The sequence below is a fragment of the Melanostigma gelatinosum genome, assembly GCF_949748355.1.
Source record: "Melanostigma gelatinosum genome assembly, chromosome: 5".
NCBI classification, from domain to species: Eukaryota; Metazoa; Chordata; class Actinopteri; order Perciformes; family Zoarcidae; genus Melanostigma; species Melanostigma gelatinosum.
Window position 1 is genome coordinate 16726397 of NC_136638.1, and position 25141 is coordinate 16751537.

At 42.0% G+C, this 25141-nt stretch overlaps 1 protein-coding gene across 1 annotated transcript in view; it reads right to left on the reverse strand.

The window, feature by feature from the left end:
* Window positions 1-19806: 19806 nt before the first annotated feature.
* The window catches only part of dock2 (dedicator of cytokinesis 2), an 82506-nt gene continuing 77171 nt past the window's right edge, over window positions 19807-25141 (reverse strand). The window contains exons 42-51 of the mRNA XM_079268465.1: window positions 24913-24997; window positions 24131-24217; window positions 23805-23981; window positions 23219-23302; window positions 22989-23126; window positions 22293-22420; window positions 21544-21748; window positions 21307-21412; window positions 20555-20703; window positions 19807-20051 (exon numbers count right to left, since the gene is read on the reverse strand). Coding sequence (XP_079124591.1) covers window positions 19989-20051; window positions 20555-20703; window positions 21307-21412; window positions 21544-21748; window positions 22293-22420; window positions 22989-23126; window positions 23219-23302; window positions 23805-23981; window positions 24131-24217; window positions 24913-24997 — 1222 coding nt within the window. The 3' untranslated portion in view covers window positions 19807-19988. The remainder of the gene's footprint in view (window positions 20052-20554; window positions 20704-21306; window positions 21413-21543; window positions 21749-22292; window positions 22421-22988; window positions 23127-23218; window positions 23303-23804; window positions 23982-24130; window positions 24218-24912; window positions 24998-25141) is intronic.

Genomic DNA, 25141 nt, shown 5'->3' on the forward strand with positions numbered 1-25141 from the left:
TGCGAAGATACATAAGACGTCTCACAGTGAAACTCAGAGCTGTCTGGTCTAAGAGCAGCTGGGTTTAATGTGATATCTCTTGATTTGAAAGAGTCAGAGTGAAATACATCAGAGAGAAGGATTACGAACAACACCCCCAGGTCTCTTTTCCCAGTCACAGCTCTAATGAAGAAGAATGTTTGCCTGTGTGTGCAGGCAAACATAAGGTTTAATGACTGAGTATTTGCAAGTGCTCACTCATATACGTGACAAAGTATTGGTAAGCTATCCACTGATTAGACAGCACAAACAACAAAATGCCAGCTCAGCTCTGTAGTTCGGGTGCCATTGCTGCAAGGTTGACTGCTCATTAGTTTACTGTCCACACATTAGGCCTGTCTCGGCATGATGACTCATTGCATTTGTGAATTCCATATTTACACTGTCACTTGCTTTTTTCCCTCTTTCTTTGTTTAGCTTTTGTCCTCAAAAGTGCAAGAACGGCAAGGCATTCATACAGACAAATGTGGTGACCACTTTGTGCGTTCCGCTAATTAGCGGCGCTGCCGTCACTGCGGTGGCAAGTCGTAGTGACTCAGCGTCTGCTAATTTTGTTGACTGGAAAATGCGTCCCTGGTTGCTTTTAGTTCCTTATGTAAATGGGTTGTAAGTAACATTCAAAATTTATGAAAGTAAAATCTGAGGCTTTTACGAGCAGATGTTATACCTCGTCATTCACTTGCAGGAAAAATGGAGGGAAAGCAGCCAAATGTAAGGAAATATAACCAGGAACTAATTAACAGGGCTTTAAATAATTGAGACATTAGACAATCCACAGTATGCAGGATATAAAAGGTTAACAGGTTGTGTGCACTTCCTTTAGAAATGTATTATTGAAACACAGTATGTGCGTATACACACATAGGCAAACACACAGTAATAATAATTTGCAAGTGCTCATAAACTCCTCTTGGGATGCAAATAACAGCTGAGTAAACAGCTATCAGATCCTATGAAGACCTCATGGTAAATTACAACAACCATTATCCCCGTCAGGTAGCAACATACATACACACACACACACACCTTCTCTCACCACTATCAGTTTAATGAAGCAACTGAAACCCGAGTTTGAGTAAAGAGACCAAAATTACACTCTCTCTATAACTTGTTTTTAGATGTTTTTCTACAAAAACTATTCAACAAAAGAATTCAAACTATAGACAAGTTAAAGAAATAGTTTTATTTTTAGGCACAAGTTAGATGAGAGGACTGATATCAGTCTCACACCTGCGTGCTAAGTATGTCGGAGGAGCGAGGCCGTCAATTAGCAACATAACATTTCTTAAAAAATGGCAAAAAAGTGATTGAAATCCGGCGTTACCTGATCAAAACTAAGTACACAAAACTGTAATCTGACCGGACCTTCAATTGCAACTTGAGTTGAGATATTTTGTGCTACTGAAACATTTCAGGTGATGACAAAAAAGTCTTGAGATTCCATCAATGCATCAGTTAGAAACACCTTCTATCAGTGACTCACAACAACATCAATGGCTTAACAGAGGAGAAATGTGTGTAGTGTTCCTATCTGACTGTTCTTGTGCTCTGGTCCTACAACTCATTCTAGTCTGAAGCTCAAAGGAACTCTACAAAAGCAATTGAGTGTGAATGTGAACACCAGCGAAATGTCCTCACTTCTCACGGAGTGCATCATCTTCCAGACCTTCACAGGGATAGAAACACAAACAACCCCCTCAGGACACTGAATGGTCCTTTACGTGGCCGTGGTGTGTGTGCATGAATGAGATATTGTAAAGGGGGTGTTGTTTTCGTTGGATTGAGGAGACCTCTATTGTCACAACCCTCCCATTCTGTTAACAACCTGTCAGCGAGAAACATGATTGTAATTCTCCATTGTGTACCTTTGATTTATGACTTAAAAGCCTTCGGCATCAGCAGGAATAAAGCAATTCACGGCACACACAGTCCCCAGCTGCACATGGCTATGTTTGTATTACATATACACATATAGGCACAGCTGCTGTGCAGTTCCACTGTTCTTTTACTTTATTATTCCTTCACTTCGTAAAACACAGAGGATTTATTTGATTTGCATGAACAGCGATGTTGTGTCCCTCTGTCTCACACAAACATACACACACTTGCAAACTGAGTTTAGCTTATTGTTGGAATGCTGTTAAGCATTCCAACTATTGTTCTTCGAATCTTTATTCAACTTCTTCTATTTCTTCCATCCCACCTCTTCTTCTCCTTAATTTTTTAAGCTACAGAAACCATTCAACTATCAAAATGTTCAGCTCTTTCACCAGAGGGGTGCTATGACTTTTCATCTTTCTAACCTTTAAATGTTTTGAATTATTAAGCTTTTTGCAATTTGTATTTTCAATGGGATCTCTATGGAGAATATTTTCAAATCCTCTTAAACTTCTTCAACTTTCAAATCCTTCAACTTCCTCATACATATTTCAACTTTACAATGTTGAGAAAACCCTTAACTATTGCCACATGATTCAGCTTTTTGATATCTTTTAAACTTTTGGAACTGCAGCAATTTAACCTTTATGATTTTTCAGCCCTTTTCTGACTTTATAATGGGTGTGTATTGCGCAGCTTAGAGTGCGTGATGTCACCGCTAGAGTGAAGAGCAGCTTGAGATTCTTGTGAAAAAAACATTTGTATTTTGCCACTGTGTCCACAATCTTCACTCTTCATGCATAATTTCTGGATGTAGAAGTAGCTAATATTGTTCTTGTCGTAGAAAAATTACTGTGGAATCCCACAGATTTCCACATTTGACACACAAGCCGTTAATTGAGAGGAAAACCAACTTTCTGCTCCATAGAGACCAATGTTAAATTTTGCTTCAAAAACATCTTCCACAGAACACGGTACCCCATTTCTAGATCGCCAGTTAAGCCACATTTTTTACACTACAGACACAATTTGTACAAGATCTGTTTCTCAAGTCATCCTTCCCCTCAATTATTAATATCGGAGCAATAGGAGCTACGGTTATGGGAGTTTTGATGATTTGTTTGAGAGGTGTTTTCCTGTTTTATCTCCATGAAATGGCTTCAGGCACACAGGTGTTTGCGATTGAGCCAATTAGTGATGTTGATAAACACACAGACTCACAGACACATGCGCACATACACTCCTCTCCCTCTCTCTCTCTGTGTCTCTCATACAGTCATTCAGGTCTTAGGGATCTTTAGAGGTCTTTCCCCCCTCCTCTACCCCCCATGTAATCATTGTCGCTTATTTTGAATCCTTGGAATGCAAGAAACCTAATCAAAATACGTTTAATGGTTTCCCTTCACTTATTATTCCTATATGCGAGTTAAAGACACAGTTTGCATACAAAGACATGGATGTGCTGTTCAAGACTTAATTACGGTAGTTATTGATCTAATTATGCTGATATTCAGCCACTTTTCAACTGTTGATCCATTCTATCTGAAAGGAGCACATTGTTTTGCGTAAAGCAGCTCACAATTTGCATGACAAACACAAAAATGTTAAATTAATTTAAAAAACATTCATCAATATCATTATAATTACTTTAGCTTACACAACTAACCCTGATGCTTGACCTGAATTGACTTCATTCTTTCATCCCAATATCTGAACTGAATTTTAAAAAACAAAGATTCAAACACTCATAACATCTGTCACAAGGGCAGATGTCTTAAATGTTATATCACTGAAATCCAGTTATCAAATGCAGACACAGTACAGCCACTAGCATGGTACATGCTTGCATTTGTTGTAAAAATAAATAAATAAAAATCACAAAGTGAAAAACGTTACTCTACATTCCTGTGGTTAGCAAGACTACCCTCATCATAGGAGTCTGTGTTTCCCGGCTTGAAGATTGTATCACGTCCATTTCACACCTTTCAATCCTCGCCAATTTATCTTCACTCTACCAGCAAAACAAGTCACATGACCCATGTTGGTTGAACTTGGCTGGCGAAACACTTTTGGCCCTGATAGCTCTAGACACACTGTAGAGAGACAGCAGGAAACTTGCTAGCCTAAATGAATATTAGCAAGGCTTAAAAAAAAACCAAATTCTAACAATCTCTGAAAGCAACAGTCTTTAAAAAGTCCCTGCACACTAAAGTAAATCCTGCACAGATGATTTCTATTATTTTAGCTGATTACACCTCTTCTCAGGACTGTGCAGGTGTGTGAAGATTGACTGAATTGACAGCTCACTCACTCACCTACTATATATATTTGTGCTATCTCCAGACTTTCCTTTAACTACTCTAGAAATGTACTCTCCATTCTCTGTCGGTTCTGTAGGTTCTGTCACTATGTCTCACTGTAACTGCTGGCTAAAAATAGCTTTCTTTTCATATGACCACAGCGCCCTCCACCACCTGCTCTCATGGCTCCTGATCCGAGCCTTAAACCTATTCATACTTTGTGGTAGCCGAGTGGTATTATTACATTTATTGGGGCCTGAAATTGAAGTGCATTGCCAGCAGAGATTTGATCTTCTGCTCCTGAAATGTGCTGGCAAATACCTGCAAATCTTGTCACCAATCTGACAACAACCGTCTGCTCCGAGGAAAATTGCTTATCCCACACGCGTTCGTTCACCAACACACACACACACACACACACACACACACACACACACACACACACACACACACACACACACACACACACACACACACACACACACACACACACACACACATCTCTCTCCCTCTACCTGTTTGAACTTGACTCAACCACTTCAGCCAGGACACACACCTTCTCTCTGAAACAACATCTGTATTTTGTTCACAGTTTCTCTGCGTCACACTCGGTCACCTGCCTTAGCAAACATGTCTTGGTTCACCTCCGTGTCATTGCCTCGCTCTCAGGCACTCAGACACACATTTGTCTCTCGCTCACCTTTCACTTTCTGGTGACTTACTTTGACACATGCTCAAGACTTTTCTTCATCCCTGCATGTCTAGTGGCACGCACCTTTTTCACAGCAGGTATGTTGGTAGAGAGCAACTCTTTTCCCAGTTGTAGTTGTCATATTACACAAAACTAAATAATGACTGCCATGCTAAAGTGGTAGTGTGATTGTTTTTATCACTGAAAAAGTGTGGGAGGAGATTAAGACATAACTCCAGGGGGTTAACTCGTTGTATCATCTGATTCCTCTCACTTGCCTGAGTGTGAAAACAACCCTCTGCTCTGATATTACCACCTCCGCTCAGCAGGAGTTTGCAGATAACTTCACCTCTGGCAAGAGACTTGAAGAAAACAGACGTCTCCGGGGAAGTCCCCCGCTGAATCCCGACATTTAAACTCCCCACGGCTCTTCCTTTTATTCCTCTTTACGCATAACCAGCCGTCTGCTCTGCTTTTGAAGCATTAATGTCAATTTCTGTTTCCGTTCAGCGATGCATTTGTCTCAGTGGGAGATTTGTTCAAAGATTGAATTATTTTTAGGCAGATAAGGGAGTTGGTATTATGTCTTTCATATAAGTTATCGCACCCAATACTGTATGATTATAACCAAAGTGTATGAACCCAAGCCCGAACATAACTATGAAAAATACAGTTCGTTCATTCAAGCTAATTCTATTTGTTTTGTACCACCCTTCAAAGCGCCTTGGTATTGGTTGCATATATTGACTGTGAAACAACTTGCAGAATTTGTCTGATGCAGCCATTGAGTCAATCTAAAGACTGACAGACTCATATTTACATCCACATCCTCTTGCACTACAGGAAATAACTGTTTCACCTTCCATGGGGGAGAATGTTTCTCTATTGTCAACTCCCTTTTTAACTAGTTAAACGGTCAGGGTTCAAATTACAACATCTGAAATTATGATTCAGCCTTAAGTGTTTTCTATTCACGCTAGAGTTTGAATCTCTTTATTCGCGTCTTTTTTCTCCTTTTTTTGTTCTGCATCTTCCTTCTTTTTTGCTTTCTGGTTGTTGAAGAAACCTCGTCGCCAAACTCAAACTCTAGTCTCGAGTCAAAATAATCAGCGCATGGAAAAGGAGGTATTGGCCCGGATATCTGTCGGCTACACCGGAACCCCAGAAGTATAGCCCCTTGCCCCCAGAGGCTTATCCGCCATCTGACCGATAGCCGATGGGTTCTGAGTTTGGGGAGATGAGAAATGGCTGTGGACTTGTTTCTCGATTTAAGAGAACAGGCAATTGTGACTGTACCTTTGTGATACACACTTCACATCGAAGCACACACTCGTGCTCACTTGTGGGAAAATGCAAAAAGAGAACCACCTGGATAGATTACAACAAACAAAACACGTGCAACAGCTCAGTCAGCAGCCTTTCATTACTAACAATACAAACAGAGCATCAGTGCTGTACAGTTCCACGAGTGCTTGTTCTCACACTGGGTGACATTGAGACGGAGCACGCTGATCTGGAAATTCCAGAGCAATTAATAAGCCCACTGTGCATCACAGGGACGTGAGAGGGAGGAGAAGAAGAAAGAGGGATGAGTAGAAGGAGGGGCGCCAATGAGAAGGCTGTGTTTCATTAGACTCATAGAGAGGACTGTTCGTCCTGCGGGACCTGCCTGTCCTTCATACACTCTTACACCAATTACCATCCTGCTGAGACAAGAGCCAGCAAATGGACAGAGAGAACAGGAGAAAACTAAAGAGTGGTAAAAGGCAAAGACATTGGCAGGCATTAGGTTGTCCCAGTGTACTGTATAGGGCAGATACTGTACTTTGCATTCACAACTCAAATTTAAATCTACTTTTCCTATATTTTCGGCTCTAATCACATTTTCAAATTTATAATGCAAGCATTGCAAATAACTGTTAATAATCCAAAGAAACAAAGTGAGAATGCAAGAATGAAACTTTATAAAAAGGACAAGCAACCAGTGGGACCACAGAAGGGAGGAAAACATTTAGCAAGGCACACAGTTCCATGTGGGTAGATGTGAGTTTATGTCTGTATTGCTCTGATTCGGGCCGGGCAAAGCTCAGCATCCATCTGGCAGCCAGGCACACACAGATGGAGGAGGTTGACTCCGAAGCTCAGGGACAGTCACTCCCAGATCTTAATGTCCTGGAGCCTTGAAAAAAATGTGTGATTCTGACCTGAAACCATGACTCTTTCTGTATCTCTGTTCTCCATCTCTGGCGAGGTAGACATTACCCTGAGCAGTGCGTCCCACTCTCCCAAAGGCAATCTCATTCTCATCTGAAGATATACATGTCAGATATCTGTCTGTGCCCAGGTCCACATGTCCTTTTTTTGTTTTCGTTGGTGCATTTATCTTTGACTTTAAGGTACAATGTATGGAACATTTTTACTATAAATAAACAAAAAGAGACAACAAATTCCTTCCATACCTCTGCTACTCCCTACAACAATTTCTGAAAAGAAAAGCGAAGTGAGGAAGAGGAAAATAAAGAATGAAAGTAAATAGGAAGTGGATGTGGACAAGGACAGGGAGATGGAAGGGAAATGTGGAAGGTAATGATAGATTAAGAACATGAAGCCAAGTTGGACTCATTGAAGCAAGGAAGGAAAGACAACGCAGGAAGCCACGGCCGATGAAAGCAGGAAAACATGTCGGGACAAAGACATGGAGGGATGACAAGGTTAATGGAGAGAAGAGAGCATCAGACAAGCAAAGGAGGGAAGGCACTGGAGAGCTATACGGACAGTAGTGTGGAATTGGGAAATGAGGTAAAAGGGAGATGGATGAAAAATTAGGGGGATAGAGGAGAGAGAACACAAAGATTGGAAGAAGGAAAAAAGGTAGGAGCGACTGCAAGGGTGAGGAAGGTGGAGAAAGGGAACGGTGGATTATGAACAACTCTTTCTCTCCGTCTGTCTTTCCAGCTCTGCACTGACACACTTGTAGTGAGCTGCTACAACAGACTGGCATCACAGTCCATCACCAGGGGAGACAGTGGCCACTCTGCGTGACTGATAACACAAACATGCTGTTGCTAATACACACACACACACCCACACACACACACACAAACTTACACATGGAGATGCATGCATGCGCTAGAAGTTTGCGAGCACTTGCCCTTTGAAAAAGAAAAAGACAAGGAGCATGTAAGAGAGTGAGAGTGCAGCAGAGCGTGGAGAGCGGCAGGAAGCGAATGAGAACAGGAGGTGACAGAGGGCTGTTACCTTGGCAACCAGGCCTCTGGTGACAACTGCCTAATCAGTGGGAGGACAGTCAGATACCCAGAGTGATTCCCCACAGACGTATGATCATTCCCCCCGTGGATCACTGCAACAATTTTACATTAATGACCAAGATGCAACTTTTCACACAATCCCTTTAAGTCCTGACCGAGCCTGCTTCTGTTCTATGCACACTATGGTTGTTTAACAGAAGCTTGCGTCCAACACGCTGCTAGCTGCTGATTTACAGAATTGCTGGACTTCATATAGTTTTTGTTTTTGTTGGGCAATGGTATGCTTAATTGGAAAGACTCAATTAGTTGTTTTTTCATGTGAAAATGTACAATATACAAAAAAACGAAATAAAGACTTGTATAAAGATGACTTCGGTTAGATTTCCTTCGAAAATTGCTAAAAACAACAACTAATAAGTTTTTGAAGTAAAAAAAACCCAGAATTAAACTATTTTTTTGTGCATGTTTATTGTTAAGAATGCATTTATTTTTGTTTGCTTTTTACACTTCATGAAACTTTAACTGTTTAAGATAGAAATATGAGGAGTTAGGGTTGTTTCATATATGGGGCTACAATTTGGCTGCAAAAGTGGATTTGCATCCTCGTCCACTAGCAATCCCACAATCTCAAAAGCACGAGTCAAAGAGAGGCCTCTGATTCGTGGAAGTCTGCACGCAATTTTATGTGTGAATGTTCAAGTGTATCCTCATAAGGCCTTTGACTACATCACCATATTCAATGTGTTGCAAAGCTTTTTTGTTCATGCACACAACATCTAAGCATGCCGACTAAAGTATAAATTACCATTTATTTTTCTTTGCATTGTTATTATCAGAACGTAATCTCAGTTCATAATTCTCTACACAAAGCACCTCACTGGCTATTTCTTTCTTCCACCAACAGGTAATATCCTCTCCTTTCAGTCTCCCTCCATCTTCCCGTTTCTCCATTTCCTCTGTTGCCATTGTGTCTCTGGCCTGTGTTAAGGCCACAACTTCTGGACACAGGGAGAAATCGCCCCCCCCCTTGCAGCCATGCTGTCTCAATCGCCTCCAAAACACAACAGCAGGTTAAAGTAAAAATCAAATGGATTTATTATCCAAGAAGCATAAAAACAGTTACAAACCGAATCACACAATTATTAACAAAACAAACCTATATATATAAAATCAAATGTGAGATCCAATCCGAGCCACCCAGAAGGCTGGTCTGCCTCCTCGGTGGCCAGCAGAAGATCTGAAATCCCCCCGTGCTTCACACCCTTTGTCCCCTCAAAGTTGCATTCCTCAGCTCATCGATCAGCTCACTGATTGGCTGAAGTCCAACAAGCCCCACCTGGGCCTATGCCCCATTGTCCTAAACTTCACACCTCTCCCTGCCACTTTCACACCACCCCCACTCCTGCACATTCCTCAAACCCCATCTCACAGACACTGAATGCATGAAATAAAACTTAAAACCCTCACAATTCCCCCTTTACTCACTCTTCAGAGTGAGTACATGAAACAGTTGTATCCATCAATGCATCATCCACTCATAACTGGTTGCCCTGTATATTAAAAGCATTTATAACAGTTCTCGTGTGGCATTGCTAAAGTAAGTACAAGCTGTTGAGGGAAAAGGATTATTCTTTACACATAGGTGTCATCATGATGTGTAAGCAGAATAGGTGTTACAAATGACATGCTAAAAAACAGTAGACAACACATTGTGCCTCTAAGGTCACATAGTTCTGGGTGTTTCTTCGTCGTCCAATGGTGGGGAATTTGCTTTTCACTCATGTAAGTGTGTATCACTGTCAAAAAGTTCAGTTGAGTCTGTGAGTGCAGTGACTGTTCAGGTAGCTCGTTCTCGTGTGGGTGGTGAAGAGAACTGTCCATGACACTGCTCAGCTTGCCAGTGCCATTGTCCTTTCCGGTTGGGGGTTATGGAGTGGTTTGGGGGAAGGGGGGTTAATGAAGCCGCTGTCTCAGTGGGTGTAACCAGCTCTGCTGCCAGGATCATCGGTGTTTTTTAAGTCAGTGAATTGAGTCTGACTTGCTGCCAGTCAGACATGTCCTTTCACACCATTCCTGGTCCTCGTACCAGAACACATGTGCAATCTCCACCTTTTACAACTCAGATTGTGTGGGAGACAGAGAAACAGAGACAGCAGTATATTTTGTCCAACAAACTCATTATACATTCCACTTCTCTCTCTTCTCTAAGCACACTCCAAGTTGATCACATTTTAATTGGCAAAAACTGCCTTTTTCAAGGAACCCCAATTTAGTCCACCCTTATATTTGCCTCTGGTTTAACAGGCTATTTAGCTTTATCAGACCCGAAGATATTTCTCCAGTCCGCCCGACTCCACCAAATGCCTGTTATCCTACTTATCCGAATCACCCACACGATTGCTTCTAAACAGTAAGCTGAGCTCGACCCGAACAACATGCCCCAAAGAGTTACAAAAAAACGCCGCTTTAAGCCCCTTCAGCCACAAGTATCCAGTCCGCCAAGCTACAAAACACTGCTTTTAAACAAGTTATCTTGCTGACCCAGCAATGCACAAACTAAGCCAGAGCGTCTCCCAGCCTATGCACGCCAGTCCGCCAAGCAAACAACCGTTTATTAATCCAATGTGGTGATTTTTATTTTTATTTTTATTTTTTTGCTGTATTCTCCATATCACATTGCGGGACTCCAACCCGGCCTCTCTGAGGTCTTATTTAGCGTGGGACTCCAACCCCGCCTCGGGACTCTAACCCGGCCTCTCTGAGGTCTTATTTAGCACATTGCGGGACTCCAACCCGGCCTCTCTGAGGTCTTATTTAGCACATTGCGGGACTCCAACCCGGCCTCTCTGAGGTCTTATTTAGCACATTGCGGGACTCCAACCCGGCCTCTCTGAGGTCTTATTTAGCACATTGCGGGACTCCAACCCGGCCTCTCTGAGGTCTTATTTAGCACATTGCGGGACTCTAACCCGGCCTCTCTGAGGTCTTATTTAACACATTGCGGGACTCCAACCGGCCTCTCTGAGGTCTTATTTAGCACATTGCGGGACTCTAACCCGGCCTCTCTGAGGTCTTATTTAGCGTAAATGTCAGGAGAATGCACTTTTCCAGCTACAGGTTACTCTGCGGTCTTTCTCTGTGCCCAGATGCGGCCCTAAGGGTCTATGCGGTCCGTGAACACTTTCGGCTAAGATTACCAAAACAGATTTTTATTAAAATGGCTCTGCTCACCTTTTATTCGTGTACACTCCGAAAGTATCCGCGGTCCCACATCCCCGTCTTAGAGTTCGTCAAGTCCCATCTGGGGTGCCAAATTTGTTAAGGCCACAACTTCTGGACACAGGGAGAAATCGCCCCCCCCCCCCTTGCAGCCATGCTGTCTCAATCGCCTCCAAAACACAACAGCAGGTTAAAGTAAAAATCAAATGGATTTATTATCCAAGAAGCATAAAAACAGTTACAAACCGAATCACACAATTATTAACAAAACAAACCTATATATATAAAATCAAATGTGAGATCCAATCCGAGCCACCCAGAAGGCTGGTCTGCCTCCTCGGTGGCCAGCAGAAGATCTGAAATCCCCCCGTGCTTCACACCCTTTGTCCCCTCAAAGTTGCATTCCTCAGCTCATCGATCAGCTCACTGATTGGCTGAAGTCCAACAAGCCCCACCTGGGCCTATGCCCCATTGTCCTAAACTTCACACCTCTCCCTGCCACTTTCACACCACCCCCACTCCTGCACATTCCTCAAACCCCATCTCACAGACACTGAATGCATGAAATAAAACTTAAAACCCTCACACCTGCACAGACTGTCATTAGGCCGAGGGAACATCTGTTAGCAAGAATAGAGCCACAGAGCACACGCAGACACAATACTCAAACAACCCATGTGACACCGCACATTGCATGCACTGAGCTTGGATAAAGGTTGGCCATCACCAATTAGGATGTCGATTTAAGATGTCAAACTCCCTCATCATCCTCTGCTGCTGCCTGCCCTGCTGCTACCCATGAATGCTTGTTCGTCACACTTCTATAGAGCGTGTGGCAGGATGACATGAATCCCGCTTACCAAACTTTAATTCCAGCCACCGAAGATCATTCCGATCAAACTGAGGAAGAGCTGCTGCCCTCATTTACTGGCATCGACTGCCTGCGGACTCCTTACTCACACTCTTCCCCAGCTCTCTTTTCCAGGGCGTGAAATACCAACGCTTTTGTAACTCCCTCGCCTCTAATGCTGATACACAAGGCACTTTTCAGCATCTGTAGAGACGCACTGGGGTTTTAAGTAATTACAATGTCAACCCATCATTGTCATGTTTAGACGATCAGAGAAACTGCTCTTGGAGTGATGACGTAGTACAATCACTGATAAAACAACACCTTGTGGGTGGAAGGGGAGGTGGATGGGTCAAGAATACACTCTCAACAAGCTGAGACCAGTGTTGAGTTATTTAGAGTTCCGTAGTTATTTTAAGCCCAACTATATTTTCCCGAAACCTAGTTAGTTTTGTTGCTTGATCCAAGCAAGTCTTTTTGTTACAAATCACAGCGCTAACCGTGTGTTTACTGCGACCGGCTAGCCAGCGCGTTAGAAGGCGAGGGGTCTGACAGAGCCTCAGGATGTGAAGAGTTGGGATGAGAACGTGTTGCCATTACACAGCATGTCATTTGTTACAAATCCTGATGATGCTGCATTCACATGGAATCAGGCAGATGAGACGGCAAACTGGATATCTCACAAATGAATGGGCTGTCGTGCTGTTACGCCTGATTAAAGGTGCTGAATCATGCTGATTACAATTTGCTGCTTACTTCTGCATACCAGGTGGAATAAATGGTTGGATACACACAAGAATAAAAGTGCACAGAATAGCAGACTGCTCTTGCATCAGGTTGTAGTGGGTTCCCCCTCTACACACAGTTTACTATTTTCTGCTTAAGTAGAGCAGCTGGTGCCGGGCGAACATAATCGCCCGATACAAATGTTCCTATATGGTGAGTGAGGTGAGAGACTGAATTATATGAACCTGACACAGTAACAAAAGTCTATCCGTACCCCTACGAAAGGAAAGAAAAATATATCATCGAGTTATCAGGAAGAAAGCAGACGTGCACGGTATTGTCATTACATTATGGTAGTTATGAGATTAAACTGTGCATTAAAATCTGTCAGTAGTCCTGCAAATACTGTAATTCCTCTCATCGCTGCCCTGTCCATCCAGTGACAGACTCCAGCACCCTGTCATTTGCAATTTTAGGCTGAATGACATGCTGCAGTGTATATTAAACAGTATATGTGCTGCAGTATGTTATACATATATAATCCATATACTCACAGGCCTGCAGGCATAGATTATATGTGATTCCAGAAAGAGGGAGCGTGAGCAGCACGGGCTGCGTAGATGAGCTGTCACATTAAGGATTACTCCCATCAGCCTCATTAACACTCACAGCACGACTGTTCCACTCTCTGCTCCCACATCAGCTGTTGCGAAACCTGTCAGAGAGAGTTCCAACGGTCAGAGATTGAAAGCAAAATGGACTGGTAAGAGTAAGGAGAAGTTAAGATGTGCTGGCAGTAACAAGAACAACACAATTAAAAAGAGGCAGGGAGAGGAACATGAACTGACGGTAGAAAAGTAGAGGATGCTGAGGAGACGGACGGCTGATAACGACCATATTCAACAGCCTTCATTCCTCAGCTTCCTCAACCCAACCAAGGAGGCAAACTTAAGGGGAAGTCACACAACCGCAATAAAATCTAGTCTGCAGTTGCCAAAAGGCTCTACAGCTTGTGCACAATCACAGAACATGGGGACGATTGATTCACTTCGCTGAGATGTCGGCCTTGGGTCGGAGAGAGGAGACGTTGGACTTGGGTTCAATAAACTGGCTCAAATCAAATGTTAATACGCAACAAAACTGTCGACTATCTTTCGTCCCAAAAAGTTCTGTCAGGCTCGTTGCGTCGTCTGTTGCAACTCTCCAACGTCACAGCTCCAGTTACACTGCGCATGTGTCATACCCTATAGCTCCCATCAGGTCAGAGCCAGAGACGTGCCTCCGCCTTCATTTAACAGCCTTGGGCTCACTGCTGGCTCATTCAACACTGCACTCTACAGACTGGAGCCGGAATTTCAAAGTAAAAATGTGACTTGGAATGGATATGATAACGCTTTTTTTTTAATCTATTGAGAAGTATCTGATACAATTGCTTTGACCTGAAATTAAAAATAATAAGAAGCTGCTCATGAAGCCTCGGCGTGTTTGTTTACCAGTTTCTACTCATTGACACATTAATTGACAATGGCAGCTGTTGTGTTATGTTGCCGTGTAGACACTGAGCTGTGTGAAACTTGGTGTAGAAATGAAACTGAGTGCATATCACAACACAATCAAAGCAACAACTCAGTCAGCAATTAACAAAGCCACATAAGGAAAAATCACGTGAGTGCTCATAACCACAAAGAGAGCTAGACTCTATGAGGAGACACAACAAGGCTTCAACCTTGCATACCACTGTAATATGTTCCGATACAATTGCTTTCTTGTGCTCTTTTCCCACTCTTTGATATTAATACCAGACGTCAAGGACACACTGTGATGTGACAATATTCATAGTTTTCCATAACCCCTACCGTTTATTTACACAAACACATACCAAAGACGACTGGATTCGATTTTAAGACCTTGGCTGGAAAAAGGGGAGCATAGATCAAAACATTGCTGACCAAAGGCAAACTGAGAGCTGAGGAAATGAGAAAACGACCTTGTGCATAAGTTTAACTCTGGAGGGAGAAAAGCCAATATCTTGGAGCCAATTTGAACCATTACATTAAAGATGTATTACCAAAGAGAGCCCATTACACTTTGTTCTTTCCTGAACTTCAAGATCAATTCAGGTGTTAACATAAGCAGCCATCTTGGTGAGGTGGATGCTTGCTAGGAGAGGGGATGAGCAGCAAGTCCCTGCAGCTGTGTGTAACAGACACTTCCTGGAGGCTAAAAACACCAGCAGGTGTGAGGAGCAGAGATTCATTGAAGCCTTTATTCTCACAGCGGTGGTCCGCCTCTCTAATGAGAGAAAACACTCAAACTGTACAGAGAAATAAAACTACTTCACCTCTCCTGCTCTTACAAAAGCAGAACATATTTCATTCAGTCACCAGGACAGTTAATCACATGATTGCTTTGTTCCTCTGAGGATTCACAACACACATGCTGGGGGTCCGTGTAGTCATTGCTCTTGGTTCTAGCCTTACATCCTACTGCCACCTAGTGGACACATATAACTACAGCTCCCATCATAGTGCTCAGGGACGTGAGCCTGCCATCCTCAGGTCTACAGGCCCAGTTTTTGTGAGACGACAATGTTCTCACTCCCACAGTCGTTACAATAATCATAAAACTTATGAGGAATTTGCGATGCCGATCTATAATTTGCTTGAAATTAGCTGTAAATGAGCTTGCTTCCACTGCGCTACCTACACATTAGTATCACTGTTTTCAAATGACCACCTTTATTACTTTCCCGATTCATTTCTATAAACTGACACCTGCACATGAATGCTAAATCGGTGTCAGACCGTTTGCCGATGGAGCCGCTCACGATGAAATTCATTGATTCCTGACAGAGCGGAGCTGCTCAGTCGTGTCTGTCATCCTCCAGAGCTGCAACAGCACTGAGCAGCCTGCAGATCTCAGGCTCAGCAGAGCTCTGTGCAGCTGTGCTGCACAGAGCTCTGCTTTAGATAGAAAACTAGAGTGAGCTCAATCTATAATTTACTGACCACTTTACTCCATCCTAAATAAATGAAGACCTCTTCACGTTCAATGGTGGTTTAATCAAATCCCCGACAGTAACATTTCAAACAGCGTTAAACAAACGCATCCAATCTTTAAAGTGTTAAACTTATTACTAATCAGACCTACTTATGTACTTAAGTTAACATAACTTAAAATATTGAGTTTGATCCTCACATCTACTCATGTACTTAAGTAAAGAACACTTGAAATATCAAGTTTGAGAAACTTAAAATAGCACTTTGAGTTAACTTCTTATCCTAAATTGACACAACTTAGTTGAGTATACTCAAAAAAGCCTTTGCAGCTGGTTGCTTAACCTTTTTAAGTATACTCAACTTTTATTTTTTTACAGCCTTCATTACATAACAAAGTAACAGTGAAGTAGAAATGAGGGTTTGATGAAAGTTTGCATTCGTGTTTTCTTGCTCAATGTGCAACCTAAATGACATTGACACATTAGTCTTACCAGATATTTCTTCAGAAAGCCGTCCGGCTTCTCCATCAAAGAACGGTAGACCCCATAGAGCTGTAGAGTTTCTGTGGGCAAGCACATCAGTTGTCTGAAAGATACAAAATGAAGATTAAAAATGTATATATTCATAATAATAATAATTAAAAAAATTCAATGCAAACTATAGAAGACAAAGGCATTTGGCAAACTGCTTCCAGCATTGTCGCATTTCAGGTTGGCTGTATTCACTAACTAAATTAACCTATATTTTATCACTGTATATATGGGCATCATGTTTTTGGACATAGCTTAAGGGTGAAAACACAGTAACGCTCTCTTGCTTTTCATCTCCGAAATCACCAATTTGAAATGTCAATTAAGTCAAACAATACAATACACCTGTGAACATTAACGTGTATTCATATTTATTTTGTAAGACAAACTGGAATATTAAAGGGTGATCTGATGGTAAATGCTCTGCTCCAATGTTATGGTTTGCATAGTTTCATAATTGATGTCTTGTGTCGGACTAAGTTATTGTGAAAATGCCCCTCGTCTGTCCCCCAGTTTTTGGTCCCAGTTCAAATCTAATTGAGGACCCCTGCTATACCACATGCACTTCCTACTTATTGATTACCTGTTCATCAAAGGTGTCTAGAAGGATCCTCATGTCCTTTCCAAGTGTTCCGCGGCGTGATCTGTACAGCTTAATAAGCTGCGATGAGTGTGCATCCAATGATGACAGGAAGATCTTCTTCAGGTCCACTCGAGTAATTCTGTAGAACTCTGCACAAAACAGTTTGCATGTAAAGAAACAATGATGCAAGTTTATGTTCAATTGTACAATTGTCCAAAGGCATTAGATACATGCTGCTTTCTATTTCAGAACAACCAACAGTAGCCTGTGGATCATTGCACTCTGCAGGCAATTCTTCATCTGCTTCTGGTAGATCAGTTGGAGTTGTTGGAGATATTACAGATTATCTAAAATCATTAACACTGTAAGATTTGTACTTCCGGCTTACATGACTACTGAAGGACATTACTTGTAAATTCAGAGTTTTTGAATAGACAACAGTCACATGCTGCTTCAAATGAGCCCTGAGATGGCCTATGCATTTTTCTGGAAAAACTTGCATCCAAATCCTATGAAGGAAAGATAAGAACATGTTAACAATGTGCATAGTTGTCAAAACTCCATGCAAACCTAACAGCTTCACATCCCCTTATTTTCAAAGTTGCTCAAAGACGGGCAATATTTATTGCCAAGGAGTAATGGTACATTTTTTTACGAAAACAAAAAAGCAGTTTGCCATGATTTATTAAATGTACACTGAGAACTGAGAATTTAAAAGATGATTCCACTAACCTCTAACTATGTTTACCTTAAGTGTGTAAAGGAGCTATTTGCAAGTCATTAAAATGGTTTTATCATAATGACAAACAATACTATGAGTGATGGAAGGAAGGGGGTGACCACGAAAAGCAACAGAACCTGCATCCCCCCTTTTGCTGAGTATTTTAAATGAGTATTTATGCATTATTTGTTTTGTATCATCAGGGAAGGAAAAGCATAGGTCAAGGAGTCTTAACCGAAGGCACTGGTGTAGCGCAGTGACGTTTTTTCCCCTCTCTTCTTCTTCTTCTTCTTCTTCTGCTACTGCTGCTGCAGCTGCTTCTTCTTCTTCTTCTCCTGAATTTGTGGCGGTTGGCGTTTTTTTTTTCTTTATTGAACATTGTCAACAGACATTCAGCAGATCATGAACATTCTTACACAAATAAGATTTAGGTATAAAAAGTAAATGTCAATCAAATAAAATCTAAAAAAATAAGGTATCTAAACATAATGGTATCTTAAGAGGGGCTAAAGAAAATAATGTTTTATTTATTTTATTTTTTTAAATATATAATTACAGTATATATATATATATATATATACACACATACATACATATATGTATATATTTACTAAAATCTACCCATGCAGCAGATGCCCAAACCACTATGCTAAGTTTTCTCGACTTAAAAGTTTCAGTGGACTGCACTCCTTATTAGTAAAGTTGACATTTTGAGTTCGCTCAACTTTTTCCAAAGGGATTTGTTGACTCAACTTTAAAAAATGTGTTAGTACAACACATTTGAAGTTGGGCTTTTTAGAGTGCACTTACTCACTATATCTGTCAGGACTTTGAAGTGTTTTGTTGCATGGATTCAGGATGGACCTGAAGGGTTGACTGTACCTGCATTACCAACAAACTGAGTGAGGGTGGGAAAGCACAAGTTGTACAATAAAGTTCCACATTGGCCTTAAGGCTGTAATGTTTCTCCTACTCATATTATTTATTCTGCTGCAGGAGAAAAGAGAAAATCAGCTCAACGCCCTCTTGGGTTTTTTTCTTCCTCTGGCCGACAATAGTACTTCAGACCCAGGGAGATGTGTCCCTGCAGACCCGTCTGTCCTCACACTATTCACACTCCCTCTTACTCAGCCATCAGATTCTTTGGGGAATCAATGTGCTCGTATCTAGCAACATCAACAAAGATTTTTTTTATAACTCAGAGGAGTTGGCAACTCTTATACTCACACACTAAGTATTCTGTGGTGACCCCCAAAAGGACAAAGCAACATCTATGACATCATCGTAAAATAATGAATCACGAGCTCAACATTTCAGGAAACAGGTCTATAAGAAGTAACTAGTTACATTTATTCAGGCACATGTACTTAAGTAACATTTTTGAGTAAATTGTTGTCGTTAGACTATAATGCACCATACCTTTTACTCAAGTACATTTTTGGAGAAAAGGGCAATCATTTTGTGAAGACTACGACATATTTGATTAAACTAGATCCAGGAGGCAATTAGCAAAACAAACTACGGTATTCCTTTAAGCTTTTAGATTTTAAATAAAAGTAAATGGCTGTTCCAACTCGTGCACAATATACAACATGATTTATGTTGGGGAAGAAATACGAAACTGTTTTGTCACATCTCTGTGAGCACACAAGAAATCCTGTAGCATTTGTACAGCAGGCTCCACAGTTTGTTGCTCCCTATTATTTTTTTAATTTATTAGACTTTGTTTGTTGTATCAGCTTCAAAGCTTTTTGGCAGCGTGTTTAAAGTCCTTTGGGAGGACACGGTAAACCTTTGTGCTTAATCAAGTGATTATTTTCCCATTAACTTCAGTCACTCACATCAATGCTGAAAACCGCAAAATAGGAAGCTCTTTAATCAAGCACGGTGGCAGGATGGTTTGTGTTTGCTCGTTCTTGTAGAAGCACAATTGATTGAAAAGCTGTAAGATGGCATTTAGCTTCACTGGGAATCAGTTGAATTACCAGGAAAAGGTCACGCCACAAAAATAGTCTTTATTGACAGGTAAAATCAATTATATTAAGGCAACAGCAATACTGAGACTGACAGGCAGAGTGTGTGTGTGCATAATTTGGTTTTGCTTGCAGGTCTATGTGAACTTCTTTGGAAAACAAACGCATCAAGATAAGTCAAGGAAACAAGAGAAATTAAAATAAAGAACTTCAGAAATGATTGGTGCTGCCTTTGGCTGAATCACTGGGCTTCACATCCTCTGATTTGGAGCTCTGTTGAAACAAACAACATGTAAACACAAGGTTTAGCTCCAAATAAAAAATATTCAAAGAACACATATCAGTCGATCAGATCTTCTACATTTTAACATTGTTTGTAATAATCTAGATAAGACTGATGTTGGGATGATGGGAAACATTCGTATTCACTTTCTTGCCAAGAGTTAGATGAAAGCATCGATAACACGCTCATGTCTGTAGGATAAATATGAAGCCAGCCAGCAGCTGGTTTCCTTAGCGTAGATGACCATAGCAGAGTATTTTTACTGTTGAACAGAGCTAGGCTAACTGTTTCCAGCTTTTATGCTAAGCTGACCATCCCCTGGCTGTAGCTTCATATTCGGCATCCATCGATTTATCAATATTCTCTTTTCAGTTTCGGCAAGAAAGCGCAAAAGCATGTTTCCCAAAATGTTATCAATCTGTACCCAAACGGCAGTTCTTGAACGTCAGCCGGATGTTTCCATAGGGGGCCGCGTGGAACCTGTTGGTCTCACCTTGGACTTGAAGAGGAGGTTGATGACGCCCTTTGAGCGTCTGTCCGCTGTTCGGTCAGAGTTCACGCAGACAGACATGCTCTTGCTGTCCCTCCGGGCTCTGACAGAGTCCACCTCTTCTGCGCCCCCGATCACCGCCAAGGACAGACCTCCACACAGAAAAAAACGAGGATTTAGTGTTCGTCTCATTCATAACCAACTTAGAATGAACCCTCCTCCTGCAGCCAGACCGTTTAAAGTGACTAATTGTGCTCCTGCAGCTGTTCTGCTGATGAACTGCGTGCTCCGGTGTCACCGCTAGAACTGTGTTTATGTTCAGTGAGGCTGTACAGCTTGTCGTCGGCGATGCACAATAGACCACACCACAGTCGATGCTGACTCAGCTGGCCTGGACCAACATGACAAGAAGCCAGAGACACTGATACACAATTTGGCAACTGAAGCGATGCTATATAAACTGAATGAGGTTGGTGCCGAAACAATTACAAGCAACAAGACTGATTCACTAATTTGCCACCTTGCATCAGAGCTTCTGTTAGGTCAGGCTATTACTGCAACAGCTTGCCAGTTTGTTTTTAACGCATATTATTTTAAAAACAGGCCATGAACCTATGTGTGTTTTTCCTTACAGTCAGGAAACAACAAAGGCCTTACAGGTCTTCCTGTTTTGACTCTGTGGGCCCTTGGTTTACAGGTGAAACTCACTTACAGTGCACTAGACAGCACCATGTGAATCTGTGTACGTTAGTCACCTGTGATGGCAGGCAGGGATCTGGAGTTGGCATTGGTCAGCAGCACATTTCCTGCACTCGGCTCAGACAAGTTGGTGTCACTGCGGAACTCCTGTTTCTTGGACAGCTAGAGGGAGACAGAGATCACACAACATTCAGCAACAGCACTTCCACTCAGCTCTACGACTCCATCACGTCTTTCTCTTTACCTTTCATCTCTCATCCCATGCTCTACCTCCCACTAAAGCTCAGTCTCACCCGTTTGCAGTCCAGTGTATTCATCTTTTCTCTTTCCTCTGTGATGAAGATCATACTGCTCCTCTTCTTCTTCTTTTTACTCTTCCTCAGCTTTACCTCCGCATCGCCCACCGTCACCACCATCTCCACTGTGCCTGAACTCATGCTGCCGCTGGAGCGCGGCAAGGAGGAGGTCCAAGAGGAGGGCGACACTGGGGGGAAGTCCCTGTGAGGAGGCAGGAAGGGTGCGAGTTGTAAATAAAAGGGGATATATGTTCATTGTTCATATCCACGTTGTTGTGGAGTATTTTTCATGAAGAATATGTCTTTGCAGTTTGAGATAAGATGTATGCCTGACCTTATGTCATAAATTAGAAAATGATGGCCATTTTATTGCACTGCAGTACGTACAGCCTGTCTACCAGCCTCCAGCAGACTTTGTTTGTTGTCATGTATGGAGAGAGAGCAGTGGACTAAAACGTCCTACATCTTGGCCCAGTGTGGAGATTCATTAAAAGGGTGGTTCAATTCCTGTTTTAGAACTCTAGACTGCTGCTTGGTTGAGTCTGTTCCTTTGGATTATGGACCAGGGCATCTGCAGGGGTTAATCTGAACGGTTTCTCGGGCGGTCCTCGGCTGGGTATCGCGCATCGGGATAGTGGAGTCCAGCTCCACATCACAACATTTAGGTAAAACAACAAGGATCTAAAAAGTGTTTCATAAAATGATGGCTGAAAACTGGACAAAACATAAATGTATGACAGAGCTACCTGTCTGCATTGAGCTTGGTTGGAGTCCCACATTCAGATCCCTGGAGCGAGGAGATTGAGATGATGGACTGACGAATGGAGCGCAGCATGGAGCGAGGACGGCTGGACTTCCTCTCATCCATGTCCGGCTAGAAATAGAGAGTTGAACATTGTTATATCGGACAATACCACAGTATAATATTACAATATATACTGCAATATATAAGACAACACTGCAAGGATAATATTCGACTGATACTACTGTGAATAGTGACAGTGAAGCAAAGCAGAAGAACATCATTCGAAAATGTAATAAAAGCAAAAGCAAGTGGGGTTACTCTTAAAAACAGCACATCCCTCCTGCTCATCATCAGTGTAATCTCTCCTCAAGGGCAGAACCAATTTACAAGTTAATGACCACATTCAGCCCCCGTCAGACCATCCGAACCATGCTGTGGTTGGTAGAGAATTTAAAAAGGTGCAAAATCCTACATCAACAATACACTCAAAGGCTTTTGAAAGTGCTTTGATCTTTAAAATCCGCCTGGGCCAGCTCATTTGCAGCTTAATTAGCGCAGCTTTTCCGCAGTAACTATGTGACCAGACTTGCAGAAAAGAACATATTTGGGATTACAGAGAAACACCATGTTTTAGGAAAAGTTGCTCCCCATATTTTGTCTCTTCTCCCTCTCTCATCCCTTCTCCCCCAGTTCTTACCAGCTCTCTCACTCCGTACTCCTTCTCCACTTTCTTCCTCAGCTGCTTGAAACACTCCTCCATGCGCTCGTGGAAAGGACGCAGGTCATCCATCACTCTCTTCCCGTGGAGAGATATCCCTCCACCCAATAATGGGATCTATAAATACAAATAACATGGTGTCAACACAACGGCCACATAAAAGGACATCTGTGGTGTGTACATGTAGTCCACCAACGCGTGTTCAGTACCTGCCATGCGATGAGGTCTTTGAGGCGCATCAGCTTTTCTCTGTCCTCTGGGTGCTGCTGATTGTACTCCTCGGTAAAGAACGCCTGATACAGAGGAAACGTTAAAAACTCATTTCAAACATTGCGGCTATACATATCACCTACCCAGGCCCAGTTTGTAAATGAATGACTGACTCTTCAACCCACACATGCACTTTCTAAGGCCACTGAATTCATCCTATGCGTGATATGATAACACTGCAACTGTTTGAGGATGAAAACTAATAACATTTGAAGTTATGCATACACCCTACTCTCATAAGTTCCTTGTATTGAATGTCATTTTATATTTTTATGTAATTTACCATCAGGAAGTGATACAGATTCTTGTCTCTGAAGCTGAGACACTCTTCATTAAAAAAAATTGTCAATAGTGGTAAGACAGAATGAATCATAGCTTCTTTAGATAAAACATTCAGGCCTATGGCAAGCCAAAATCAAAGTAAACGTGTGATAGGTGTAATAAACAATGGATTTTTAACTCCAATGCTCCCATACCATCTTAAAAAAACAATATGGTCAACAATGGTCACCTTTGATTCCTCACCTTTTCATACTTGGCAAAGCCGCCCATGACAGCTGGGTCTACGATGCCATTGAGCAGCATGGAGAGGGGGTTGATGGGAAGGGTCCAATCAGCCTGATATTGGTTAATCAAGGTCAGGATCTTCTCATTGGTGGACTCCATCGTCTCTATGGCATTCTCCAATGGAGACAAGGTAGTCTGGAGAGAGAAGCAGAGTGGTGGGAAAAGCAGAGGAGAATAGAAATGAATAGGAATGTTGGAGAATAGAATACAAAATTCAGGAAAACAAAAACAAAAAGAAAATATGTTTTAATCAGTGGTGGTGACACACACACACACACACTTACATGTTTCATGTCAGTCGCTTCAAACCAGCGCAGGATCCCTGGCAGCTTATACACAATGGTGAAGGTTGTGCGTTCAATCCACATGGACTAAAACACGGGAACGGAAAGGAGAAGAAAAGAATTAAGCAATAAGTTGAGCGTCAGCCACTTGTGAACGCTCACAACAAGATACCATTATCTTGTATTAAAGTCTGAACGCTTTCCAGACTCTTAATGCTGTTGACGACATCATTTAAAGTCCTGTTCAGAAGTTTGCTCTATCGGAGTGTTTAACGGTATATACTGGTTTGCGTTGGAATTGTTAGCAGGACATGGTGTGGTCAGGACCAGCAGTTTCAGGGTGTTTTTTGTCAGAGTTCTGAGGCAGATACAGTCTCCTGGTTGGATTATTTGGCATGGTTTGTCACTCGGAGAAGATTGCACGGCCTCTGCCCGGTACAGATGATCTGAACAGCTGCGGTTATGTCACAGTCGAATGAGACCATTTTCTCTTTCGCAGCACGGAGAGCAACACTTGAGATATCTTCTATCGGGCATTTTACTGCAGTGGCAGAGTTCCTACTTCAGACCAGTTTGAGAACCTGTCTTTACATTACATACAAAACAGCTTCTGGCTCAAAGATATGTTTATAATATAATCCGATATACCACACTCTGCTATTGAATACAATCGTATTATCTTATTTAACAGGAGCTCATCTTTTCAGACAATGCAAGTACACAATAGTTTATGAAACACTTTAATGGTCCCGGTAGTCTTAAGTGTTTTAATAAAAACTCACAACAAACTCATTGTTTGGGTCCACGGGTCCTTTCCTCACCGGTCGGGAATAGTGAAAACGCTGCACGTAGTTGGACTTGTAGAAGCTGCACATAGTGTAAGCATGAAGAGAGACAGAGGTGGAAGTCAAACAAAGGAAATGAAATAGAAAAAAGAGGGAAACGTGACAAAATTCAGGACTGTCTATTCTTTTTCAGTGCATATCATTTCACAGAAATTCACATTTTTCT